Source organism: Astatotilapia calliptera, chromosome 2 (genome assembly GCF_900246225.1).
Source record: "Astatotilapia calliptera chromosome 2, fAstCal1.2, whole genome shotgun sequence".
Classification (NCBI taxonomy): Eukaryota; Metazoa; Chordata; class Actinopteri; order Cichliformes; family Cichlidae; genus Astatotilapia; species Astatotilapia calliptera.
In genome coordinates, this window is record NC_039303.1 from 9,749,025 (window position 1) to 9,761,254 (window position 12,230).

Sequence of the window (12,230 nt, forward strand, 5' to 3'; positions counted from 1 at the left end):
GCTTCACCATCTCCAGCGTGGAGTTCCAGCGTGTAGGCACGTCCTGGGCCAACGGCTCCTGCTTGCGCCCCAGTGACACCTGCTCTGTGTTCAGCTCTGCTGTGTTTGCTGGGCTGTGCTTAAAATGGCCAACAATTTTGCGGCATTTGGCCAGCGCAGTGACAAAGCCACTGTCTGCGAGACTCACTGTGATGCATCTCTGTAGAATGTGCGCGGTACACGGCATGTGATTGAATGGCATGATGCGAGCCGCGGCGATCATATTGCGCGCACTGTCCGTGCCTACTGTTGTCACCTTCTCCTCAATTCTCCACCTGCGAGCAACAGTCTGGAACTGCTCTGCACAAGCCTCCGCAAAGTGCCGCTCTTCCGTTTTCATTATAGTCAGCGCAAAGGATGTCAGACCCCAGGCTTCAGTGATTAAATGCGCAGTAACTCCCAGGTAATTGTCATTACTCAATGATGTCCAGTGGTCTCCTGTCAGAGCCACGCATTCTGTGTGAACTAAAGCCTCTTCTTTTTTCTTTTTCTCCGTTTCATACAGTTCGTGGATTCGAATTGTTATTGTGCTTCTCGCTGGGGGGTTGTAGGACGCGTCCTGAGATGCAACCTTTAAAACATCCGCAAAGCCCTTGTCCTCCACAATGCTTAGCGGTCTGCAGTCCTTTGCTATCCATTTGGCTATATTGTCGGTCAGTTTGTCCAAAGAAGACTTACCGAGTGGCCTGCGTTCACTAAGAGTGGTCTGACGCAGGCCGGGTGAAGCTGCTGCCCCGACAAACGCGTGTTTGGCATTAAGGTGGTATTTTAAGGTCGAATTTGAACGGTGAAATTGAAACTCTTTACTACAGTGAGTGCAAATTACAACGCGTTTGTTTATTGTCCCATCTATGTTCTTCTTGTATTTAAATTCCCCATCCAGAAGGCCATCCGCTTCCTGCTTCTCCATTTTCAGTGGCGCGGTAAACAAATCAAGTGGAATTATGGGAGCGACTTATCTGCGTGTTGCGCTAAATAGTTAAATATTCTAACGTAATTAATTCCAAAATTTAATTATCGCAATTAACGCGTTAATTTCGACAGCTATAAATTTTATATGATGTTAAACTGTAACATAAAGTAAAATTGTAACATTATGTTTACAATGTTACAATTTTACATTATGTTAAATTGTTACATAATGTAAAATTGTAACATTATGTTTACAATGTTACAATTTGTAAATTGTAACATTGTAAACATAATGTTACAATTTTACTTTATGTTAAACTGTAACATAATGTAAAATTGTAACATTATGTTTACAATGTTACAATTTGTAAATTGTAACATTGTAAACATAATGTTACAATTTTACTTTATGTTAAACTGTAACATAATGTAAAATTGTAACATTATGTTTACAATGTTACAATTTTACATTATGTTAAATTGTAACATAATGCTTAACAGATAATGGTTATCCTCTTTTTATATCATACATCATTGTCTCTGTAGGAGGGTCTGGAGCACTCCCTGCTGAGCCGCTGGGCTCAGTACCTTGCAGGCAGGTCCGACGATGACTTCATCATCTCACCTGAGCTCAAAATTCTGGTGCGTGAAGGCGTCCCTCGGGAGTATCGGCAGAGTGTGGCGCTGTTTGGTCCGAGCCAGAACTTTGACAAGCCAAGAGTGCCACACGCAACGCTATCAGCAGGTACAGCTGTAGAGAGAGAGAGTGCTTTATCCGCACCTGAGCACAGGTGGCTCCTCCTTCTTCCTGTTGGGAATGCTGGCGAGCACTCAGTAATCCTGTTCTGTTTCCAGCTGTGTGAGAAGAGTCGGACAGCTCCTAATCCTGCCTCCAGGCAGGTCCAGCTGGACCTTCACCGAACCCTGACGACCAATCAGCACTTCTCCTCGCCGTCCAGCCCCGCCCTCCAGCCCCGCCCTCCAGCAGCTCCGCCGCATCCTTCTGGCCTTCTCCGGGCATAACCCTGCCATTGGCTACTGCCAGGTACTCAACAGGTCAGAACAAAAGTATAAATTTTATATCTGAGTTCTTATGTGGACCCGCCTTCCAGGCAGAACCTCACCTTCCATCAATGTCCACAGGTTAGCGGCCCTCGCTCTGCTGGTCCTCCAAAGTGACGAAGACGCCTTCTGGTGTCTGGTGGCAGTGGTGGAAGCCATCATGCCTCAGGACTACTACACCAAGAATCTGGTGGCCTCTCAGGTCAGCAGACACACTCACTTGCTTGCCTGCTGTGATCTGTTTTAGTGATCAGTGAGGCTGATCTCTGTGAGTCTTTGTGCTCAGGCGGACCAGCGCGTGCTGAAGGACTTCATGGCGGAGAAGCTTCCTCGCCTGGCATCTCACTTTGAGGATCACAACATTGACGTCTCTCTGGTCACCTTCAACTGGTTCCTGGTGGTTTTTGTGGAGAGTCTGCCCAGCGACATCCTGATGCCTCTGTGGGACGCCTTCCTGTATGAGGGTACCAAGGTACCATACACCCGAACACACCATGACAGAAATGCAGACAACACTTGAATGCACCACAGTAGTGTCCATGGAAACAAAAATGATTTTGTTTTCACCTTTAGATGTCTTTATTTACATTTTAGGAGTAATAAGACATTGTTTACTAAGCATGGGGAACTGTCATGTGACATGAAATAGGAGTGGGAAAGCAGATCATTCTAGTAACGACCTCACAGTCTACCACAAGCAGCGTAAATCCAGACGATGAGCGGGACAATGGCTTTGGGCTTGTTTCTGCAATGTGACAAATGCAGCACAGCTTTTACATCGTTTGTCTCAGGAAATAAAATCACAGTTCAGACACAGAAATATATACCACACAGGGATAAATGCTGACAACAGCTTCAGCCACGTAGATCCAACCCAAAAGTTTAATTTAAACTTAAAGCTCAACTACCAAGTAAGTTAATATTATCTGGCAACTGAGGAACCAAGTGGCTTATTGGAAATCGATCAGAGCTGTAATGAGTAAAGGGCCCAACTGCACCACAACTGAAAGAGTAATTTTATGACTCACCTCCTCAAAGTTTCCAATTAATTGTGTGGCGTGAGTGTCCTGTTATGAAATGCGTGTCTGTGCTGCAGGTGATCTTCAGATACACTCTGGCTCTGTTCAAATACAAAGAGGACGACATCCTGAAGATTCACGACAGCGTGGAGATCTACCAGTACCTACGCTTCTTCACAAAGACCGTCTCCAATGCCAGGTACGCACTCGCCTCCACCCGCCTTAATCTACGAGCTGTTACACTCTCAGAAGTGTAGCGGATGTAGCTGTTGAATCTTTGAGCTTCAAACCCTTTTTACTGAAATTTTGTGAGAAGTTTAAATTTCCCTGATCACAGTAACAACGATTTAAAGATTTTTAAGTATCTGCAGCTCTCGGATACATGTGGTCCAGTCAGTCCAGTATTTCCTGCTCAAACTGCAGTACCTGAAGTATCAAGCAGCATAAAACAGAAACACTCAAGCTGATCAGTTTCCAGTTCCTCTGTGTTGGTGATCGAGTCCTTTCCACCTGCGTGTGTCCATGCAGGAAGCTGACCAGCATCGCCTTCAACGACATGAACCCATTCCCCAGCCGGCTGCTGAGGAACCGGCGAGTGCTCCACCTGGAGCGCCTGCAGGCGGAGCTGCGTGAGCTGGAGGAGCAGCACAAGGAGTTCATCACCGAGAGCGTCGTACGGAAAGACAAAGAGCTCGACGTCATGGTGAGCGAGGATGACGAGGACCTCTGATCACACGGGACGCTTCAGCTGCTCACTTCGAGACGACGATGAGTTTTCCATGAGTTCAAGAGAATTTTACTAAACCGGCTGTTAACTGGTTTCCTTCACACCAAACACAGGATTGTGTCAGGTTCACCATCTCTACTAACACTACAAGGAAACAGACGCATACAGATTTAACTGCATCACATCTCTGAAACAAGCTTGCAGTAAACAAATGTGTACTGTGTTCACATGTGTAATAAGTCAGGCTGCAGAAATGTGCAGATGTATTTCAGTGAATTCATTTGGATTAATATGTGATAGCTTATTTATTTCATTGCATCTTTTGCTTTATACCTAAAAATGCGTGACATTTCTAAATGTAGTCACATCCCTATGAAACATGGTTGATTATCACCTGTAGTCACAGCTGGTGATAAAGTAATTAAAATGTCCAGCTATTCAAAAATAGGGCATTCTGCACAATGAGTACTTTTTGGTACTTGAAGTATATTTTGATGCTGATGCTTCAGGGCATTGTGCTGCATTGTCGACGCTCTCTGGGCTTCCGGTTAGAACGACCTCACAGTGTTTTATTTTGATCTGGTGTAAAGTGCATTGTGCAGAAATGACAGCATGATAGTCACATGATAAAACTGACTTTTCTTTTTTTTTTTTTTTTAATTTTACTGGGTGTGCATCTTGTTCAAATGTCTTTTTCAGCATTTGTACATAAATATTCTGTATATAAATATTTGATTTTCATTTATTTTACAGAGTCCTTTATTTTGTTTCACAAATATGACATTCATGTCAAATGACATCTGCAGACTTTATAATGACCAGCAGGGGGCAGTGTATTGCAGTCTATGAGAACATTTACTGAGACCTGTTTCATGCACTAGTTTCATGTCTCATTGAATCCAACATGATGTTGATTTTGTAAATTAAGGTCACATGTTCATCACATCTAATTTCAAAACACTGATCAATTTAAAAAAAAAATGAATTCCATACCAATTGCAGGAATAAAATAGGAATAAATAACAAACGAGAAATACATACAAAACAAGAGAAAGGCACACATGAGAGAACAGGTCACATGACAGCACAGCATTATCTACCCACAATTTGAACTAAATAACAGATAGCACAGGCAATGAAAACAAACGGAAATCAGAATAAATTTAAAAACTTTTATTGATGTTAACTTGAAGTGCTGAATTAGCCCTGTTGTCAGTTCAAATCACTTCAATCTATAGCGCACTTTAAGGTCTTTAGACCTTGAAAAGGAATACACTGCAAGGTAAGCTTGCAGCATCTTACTTTAAGGTCAACTGTGAAACTTTGTGGAAAGCCTGAGACAAGTTGATGAGTCAGTGAAGCGCACTTCCTTCTGATGACGGCTATACTGAGGTGAGTTTTTAAGCATATCCTGAACTTTATTCATTATTAGACTTCTGACACCTGGCAAATAAACTCTCACGCGATATGAGAACATAACAGCAAAAAGCCAGTAGCTGGTACATGAATGGATAAAAATTGGATCCCTCTTATATTACGTTGTTTTGAACCTAACCGCATCCACTGAATTAATGCAGTTTTCAGGACAGTAAAAACAGAGAACTCTGATATACACAATTTCTGATTGCTGATAGTGTTTCTTAATGCAAAATGGGCTTCCATTTAAAATGCAATTGCTTTATGTTCGATCTTTAGCGAAGAAGGGTCATTTTTGATTCTGTGGACAAGGGATGCAAATGGAATGTGAAGGCAACAGGTAGTAGGGTGAATTAGGGTTTCGTGTGGTCTTCAGTGCATGAATTTTATTGCCACTTTATTTCAACTTTTTATTAATGTACTCAAAAGAAAAACAAGAACCACAAAGGAGATTCTTGTGATTCTTGTTTGTGCTATCTGTTTGTGAAAGAAAGCACATTTTACCACATCATACTGTGTTTGCTGCCATTTATTTTACTCGTCCTGCCTGAGTGTCTGGGCTGCGTTTGTCTGTGCACCTTTGTTCTGGCCTTCTGCTGATGGGTTTCACATGCTGGGCTTTCCCTCTTGGTCCACACCCAGCAGCCTGCTGCTGACCACACACAGCCTACAAACTGATCCATCCATGCATCCATCCATGCATGCATGGCCTGGTTATTGTTGAGTTATCACCTCCAGCTCCTTGCTCATAACCAGGTAGATACTGGGCTGGGCCTGATCTCTGAGCTCAATAACAATGACAAAAATGCCAAACACTTTACTCTTCATGGTAAAAAATGTTTATAATACAGTAAAAACTGGATGTAGCCAAAATCAGTGTTTTATATACAGTGTAAGTGAACAACATTGCTACACTGCTGGTGTTTGATTGATAGAGGCTTTCTTTATAAGAACTATGATATCATTTCTTTTGCTGATTAACAGTTTTTATATAATTTTTATATCATTTATAGCTTTCAAGAAGCCAAAGATCACTGGACGAAAAGACTACAGACCTGTGGCTCTGACATCTGGTCAGGAAGTCTTTTGAGCGCCTGGTTCTCTCCTATCTTAAGACCCTCACGGCCCCCCTCCTGGACCCCCTGCAGTTTGCATACAGAGCCAACAGGTCTGTAGACGATGCCATCAACATGGCCCTACACTTTGTCCTGCAGAATCTATGCTAGGATCCTGTTTGTGGACTTCAGCTCTACCTTCAACACCATCCTTTCAGACCTTCTTCAAGGATTGCTTTCCCAGATGAATGTGCCTGATCCCATCTGCCGGTGGATCACTGACTTCCTGACGGACAGGAAGCAACCAGTGAGGCTGGGGAAGAATGTCTTGGACTCCCGGACCATCAGCACCAGCTCCCCTCAGGGCTGTGTTCTTTCTTCTATGCCCTTCTCCCTGTACACCAACTGCCGCACCTCCAACCACCAGTCTGTCAAATTAATTAAGCTTGCAGATGACACCACCATTATTGGACTCCTCTCAGACGGGGATAAGTCTGCCTACAGGATGGAGGCTGAACATCTGGTGTCCTGATGCAGCCGCAACAACCAGGTGCTGAATAAGTGTTATTTTCATTTACCACTGGCCCAAGTACATTTTTATTGGCTTGTGAACAAAGCTGTAGTTTTTGTATTTTTAAATATTAACGCAATTTAATTGAGACATTATTTATATTATTTCACTTTCAATGTGAAAAATGCTGTAAAAACGTTGAAAATAATGGTCACCCCTGTTCGCTGCAATGTAAAATAGTACAACTGCTGTCAGCCTTCATTAAGTTGCATCATTTGAACATTTGCATATTTTTATTCAACTTCTGCAGGATGCTTTGATGAAAGACTCCCTTTTCCCAAGTAGAGGCTTTACTAGAGGTCACAGGAACAGCGCTGCTGTTTTGGATGCGGAAAAATGTTGTCTTTCACTCTACCTGAGCTCAGTGTCTCAGTAAGGGCTCCGCCTCATTGTAGCTGACGCTGAAATGTTTGTGTGGGTTGCCATGACAACACCAGAAGTGCATCTGAGATCGTGTCCAAATTCATGGGCTGCATCCTCCTGAGGACTCGGTGTTCTGACAAAACGTCTTACTTTGGCAAAACGTCCTACCGTAAGTAGTTCATGCGTTCTCGGCGGCTCTAGTGACCCTCGAACTCTCGGCTAGCTATCGAGGTGGTGGATAACATACGTCTCCCCCACAAGAGCACGAACCTACAACTTTTCTACTACTGGTTTTACAAGGCGTACACGGTAAAAACATTATGCTGTTATTTGTTAAGCACTTGTGCATCTTGTGAAAAGAAATAAGTGGCTGAGATGGATGTCATATGTGCTATTGATATTATTTTACTCGTTTCTAGTTTTCACGGTGCTCCATGATTGTGAGAGGAATAAAAAAGAATTGTGGACATCAGTACGAAGCATGGATTCTTTTGACCAGAGTAGATACACTGGTCCCTTGAATATACTAATCTTTTTGAGGTGGGTGACTGTTCATTTTCATCTGTGTTTACAGAAACACTGGGTGTTGGAACCTCAGTAGTTTCTTTTTGGCTGACAGACTCTGGAGCTGTACAAGAGGAATAAAGAGCTGCAATGCTTTTGTGAACCTGACCTGGGAAGGGAGAGAAATATATTTTTGTTTTGTTTTTGTTTGTCTTCTTTTTTTTTTTTTTGTTTTGTTTTTTATTCATATTTTGGATGGACAGAAACGTTAACAAATATACAACTGGAATAATCATACTGTCAGTTCTCTGTCCGTTTCTTAACAACAACCAACAAATAAGGACTAACAGTAACTAAGACAAACAGACAAACAAACAAACAAACAAAACAAAAAAAACAAAACAAAACAAAACAAAACAAAACAAAACAAAAAACCCAGGAGAAACAAAATGATATACCGCCTCCTGGGAAACATCAGCAAAAACAAAAGTAATGGGGGCAAAACACCCAGGTGCCTAAAAACAAAACATAACCTTGACCACTGATGACATTAAGACAATTTCTTCCCTCTACTGACTTTCAAAGTAAAAAAAAAAAAAAAAAAACAACAAAAATACCAATGACACATGAACCCCCCCCCCCCCAAAAGAACATTTATCATAATATCTAGGAGACATTGTCGATGTACACCAAAAAAGCACCCCAGACCTGCTCAAAAATGTCTTCTCTCCCCTTAATTCTGTACATAACCCGTTCATATGATGCCATCTTAGACATTTGTTCAGTCCATTCCCTGAGAGAACAGGGGCTGGATGACTTCCAGTGCCTAAGTATTGTCCTGCATCCAGTTATGAAAGCCAGACGCATCCACAATCTCTGTTTTTTTGAAAGGATAATTTGTCTTCTTGTTTTATTTTATTCCTTGTGGGATTTGGATCCAACAAGTAAAGTATGCATATTATGCACACACACAAACACACATGCAGCTATTACCATTTCTTGTATTCTTGAATAAAGACATTGATCTGACACATTTAAAATGCAGCCAATTGTTTTTATTGTTATATTATTAAGAAAAAAGAAAAGGGGGGGGGGGGGGGATGTAAAGAAGAGCTTAAAGGAAAGGGCTAGAGGAGAGAAAACCCCAACAATTAGCAGGGCATTTTTTTACTTGGACAAATTGTTAATAAAGTTTCCATATCTGTAACAATGATGACAGTATAATTGTTTATAAACAATTATATTGACAACTATATGTGTCCAGTATGTTGGCTCATTTTCTTTTACTTTTTGCATTTGAAAATAAAAGTTGGGCTGATTTTGACACCATTACAAGAAGTGTTGTTAATGATTCTTTTTGAATTAAAATCAGGTTACCACAAATTGTTTTTTAATTTAATTTCATTTGAAATGTTTGTCAGTGGGTAAACAATTCGTAATGCAAAGTCAGAAACATCGAGTTATTCTTGTACTGCATGCTTGCAATAAATAAGTTGTCCTAACAGTCAGTCAAAGGAGCTTGGAAAGAAAAGCGTCTGGACTTCTTTGAGTTGAAGTGACTGATATATATATTTTTTGTCTGTTTGTTTTGTTGGTTTTTGTTTTTTGCCCTTTATCACCATTCCTCTTCCCTGCTGTTTTTCTTTCCCTCTTTCTTTCTCCCCTTTCTTTCCCCCAGTCATGTCTGTCCTATGTGTAGCAAGTGAAAATAAAATAAACAAGAAAAACAAAGGTGAATCAAATAGACCAATACGGCAAGGCCGGGATGGTCCATTTGGTAAAGTAAATCCGTTAGTTATATTTAACATAATGTTAAATGGTAACATTCTGTTTACAATGTTACCATTTAACATTGTGTTAAATGGTAACATTCTGTTTACAATGTTACCATTTTACATTGTGTTAAATGGTAACATTATGTTTACAATGTTACCATTTACATTATGTTAAATGGTAACATTCTGTTTACAATGTTACCATTTTACCTTGTGTTAAATGGTAACATTCTGTTTACAATGTTACCATTTTACATTGTGTTAAATGGTAACATTCTGTTTACAATGTTACCATTTACATTATGTTAAATGGTAACATTATGTTTACGATGTTACCATTTTACATTATGTTAAATTGTCAGTAGGCCTGGTACCGGAACCGGTACTGGACCCCCTTTTACTTTCAGCCATCAGAAGAGGGTACACTGTGGTCATAACAATACTCAGACTGTAGCATTTAAAGGTCCCAAAGTGTACCAGGAAAATATCCCCCGCACGATTACACCAGCAGCCTGAATTGTGAATGTGAGGGAGGATGGATCCATGCTTTCATGTTGTTCACTCCAGGCTGATATAAAAATGATATAACTAATACTACTTCTACTAATAATGACAATAACAACAAAATAATAATAATAATGTCAAAAATACCAGTAATAATAATAACAATAATAACATAAACAACAACATTACTACTAATAATAATAAAGATAAACAAATGTATTAAAAAATTAATAATGATAATAATAATAATAAAACTGATCATAACAGTAACAATATCAATCATAACAACAACAGTACTAACAACAATAATAACAATAACAATGAAGGTGTTGCTGCAGATCTGAGTCCCGACTCTGCTGCCTTTCTAGTGCGGCAAAGAAAGTAAGAAATAGAAAAAGAAAAACACAAATAAACTGAGTGTGAGGGTTTTTCTACAAGTTACACTGAATATTTGCACAGACATGCTGACTGTTTGCTGGGAGACGTCACCTGTCTTTTATAGAATAGCAGGTAAGCTGTTCTCTGCCGCTGCTCACACACAGACTCACACGTGGTCTGGCAGACCAACTCGTCATCGTACGTGAGCCGGCTGTCTGTGACGTCGTCTCTTCCGCTCATCTGGTGAACGCCGTCACAGACGTAATGTCCTGAGAGGAGAAGGCGCACTTATTAACGTCTCATAAACTTTCAAAGCTGACCTGCATTCAGCACATGTGTCTGAAAGCACCCACTCACCGCTGTAAGCTGCGGAGCCCAAACGACTGATCACGCTGACCAACAAATAGCGAGCAGTTTACTGGGAGAGGGCAGCGGCACCACCCGTTAGCTTAGAAATGGGCTCCATCCATACTTGAAATGAACGGTGTGCCTTTTCCCTTACCTCTTCAGTAAAGGCTGTGTCCTGGCTGATCACCAGCTGCTGTGTCAGAACAATGGGGCTGTTCTTCTTCTCCACGGTGAACGATGGAGTGAACGTAAACCACTTCAGCTGGAGGATCAGCACACTGAAAGAGATGAGACAAAGAGGAGAGGCTCAAAGGAAGACGCAAGGAGGACATGACATGAACAAAACTGACACCGACTGAACTGTGGTGGTTTGAGGCCTTTGGGGACCGATTTGAGGTTACTCACTTTGGCAGGTTCAAGAACAACAGCTCCTCTTTGATCTTCTTAGCTCCGCACTGGCATTCGTAGTCCAACAGGCCGCCCTGCAGCAGGGAGCAGGAGGAACAGGTGCATTAGAGTTAAACTCTTTTACAGATGAATTCACATATTCGTGGGAGCAAGCCTGTTCACAGAATAGAGTCTAAATGAGCTCTTACTTTCAGACTCCAGCCCCGCCCTTCAGCAGCATCCTGCTGGCTGGCACAACCTTGCCATTGGCTGCTGCCAGGGACTCAACAGGTTAGAACAAAAATATAAATATTATATCTGAGTTCTTATGTGGACCCGCCTTCCAGGCAGAACCTCACCTTCCATCAATGTCCACAGGTTAGCGGCCCTCGCTCTGCTGGTCCTCCAAAGTAAGAAAAAATGAGGAAAAAATAAGGAGCAGACCAAGCAAAAGAGGGTATTTAAAGAGACAGTGCTCTTAAGGTGCATTTTTGGCGAGTTTTATTATCTAAATGTCATTGTGTCACTTTCTTATGAGGCTTCAGTGAACTGAAAAAGCTTCTGGGATGAGAGGCGAAACGTCTTCAAAAAAGTTAAAGAAGTCCGGTTGCTTTTTTCCCCCAAGCTCCTTAGAGTTCTCTGAAAATGGTCAGGTAGAAGGACTGGACTGAAAATGAGTAAAAAAGCAGCCAAAGCCCAAGGAAGTTGAAAGACTGGAAACTATTGCTGAGGTCATGTCAGTGTAAAAAGTTACCTACAAGTCTGGCACCTTGGAAGCAAAACATAAAGAAATAAGGTGTAAGGCCAAATGTTTGGTCCTGCAGCCAACCGGACCATGAAATATAGAGCACAGGTGAACAAAGTGAGGCAGCAGTTTGCTGATTTCCACCTTGTGCCTTTCATGTTGATCAGCTTAGTAGTTTGCCAGCTTTCTAGCTGTTAAAGACTTTTGGCGAGAGGTTATTCATATTTGAACTCTAATTGAACCCCTCTTTTTTACTGTTTTTTTGTTTGTTTGTTTTTGGGGTTTTTTGTTGTCTTAGATGGCCTGACTCAGCAGGTGGGGGCAGTTTCTGAGTTTACCTTCGTTCAAACAGTGCAGAAATGGTTTCGCTATGCTCCAGACCGGATGGGTGGTGCAGGACGCCCGATATCCAGCCCCATCATGGA

At 41.5% G+C, this 12,230-nt stretch overlaps 1 protein-coding gene and 2 long non-coding RNA genes across 5 annotated transcripts; 2 read left to right on the forward strand and 1 right to left on the reverse strand.

Annotated features, from left to right (window-relative positions):
- The first annotated feature begins 124 nt into the window (after positions 1–124).
- On the forward strand, positions 125–4,504 carry LOC113009544 (TBC1 domain family member 2A-like). The gene is given in 9 exon segments (XM_026147913.1): positions 125–172; positions 1,498–1,622; positions 1,624–1,696; positions 1,807–1,902; positions 1,904–2,007; positions 2,095–2,215; positions 2,300–2,485; positions 3,110–3,231; positions 3,561–4,504. Coding segments are annotated over 9 exon segments (1,077 nt in total). The 3' UTR covers positions 3,763–4,504.
- A 2,146-nt stretch (positions 4,505–6,650) lies between these two features.
- On the forward strand, positions 6,651–7,864 carry LOC113031826 (uncharacterized). The gene is made up of 4 exons (XR_003273804.1): positions 6,651–6,780; positions 7,052–7,473; positions 7,584–7,704; positions 7,739–7,864. It is a non-coding gene; the product is annotated as an uncharacterized LOC113031826 (long non-coding RNA).
- Positions 7,865–10,225: 2,361 nt separating this feature from the next.
- Positions 10,226–11,351, reverse strand: LOC113031786 (uncharacterized). Of its 3 annotated transcripts, XR_003273782.1 has the most exons (6): positions 11,270–11,351; positions 11,079–11,155; positions 10,828–10,951; positions 10,683–10,743; positions 10,437–10,594; positions 10,226–10,311 (listed from the first exon to the last, which is right to left on the reverse strand). It is a non-coding gene; the product is annotated as an uncharacterized LOC113031786 (long non-coding RNA). The 3 variants fall into 3 exon arrangements; XR_003273787.1 differs by lacking the exon at positions 10,683–10,743 and having other exon boundaries at positions 10,226–10,307; XR_003273781.1 differs by lacking the exon at positions 10,683–10,743.
- Between the last annotated feature and the right edge of the window lie 879 nt (positions 11,352–12,230).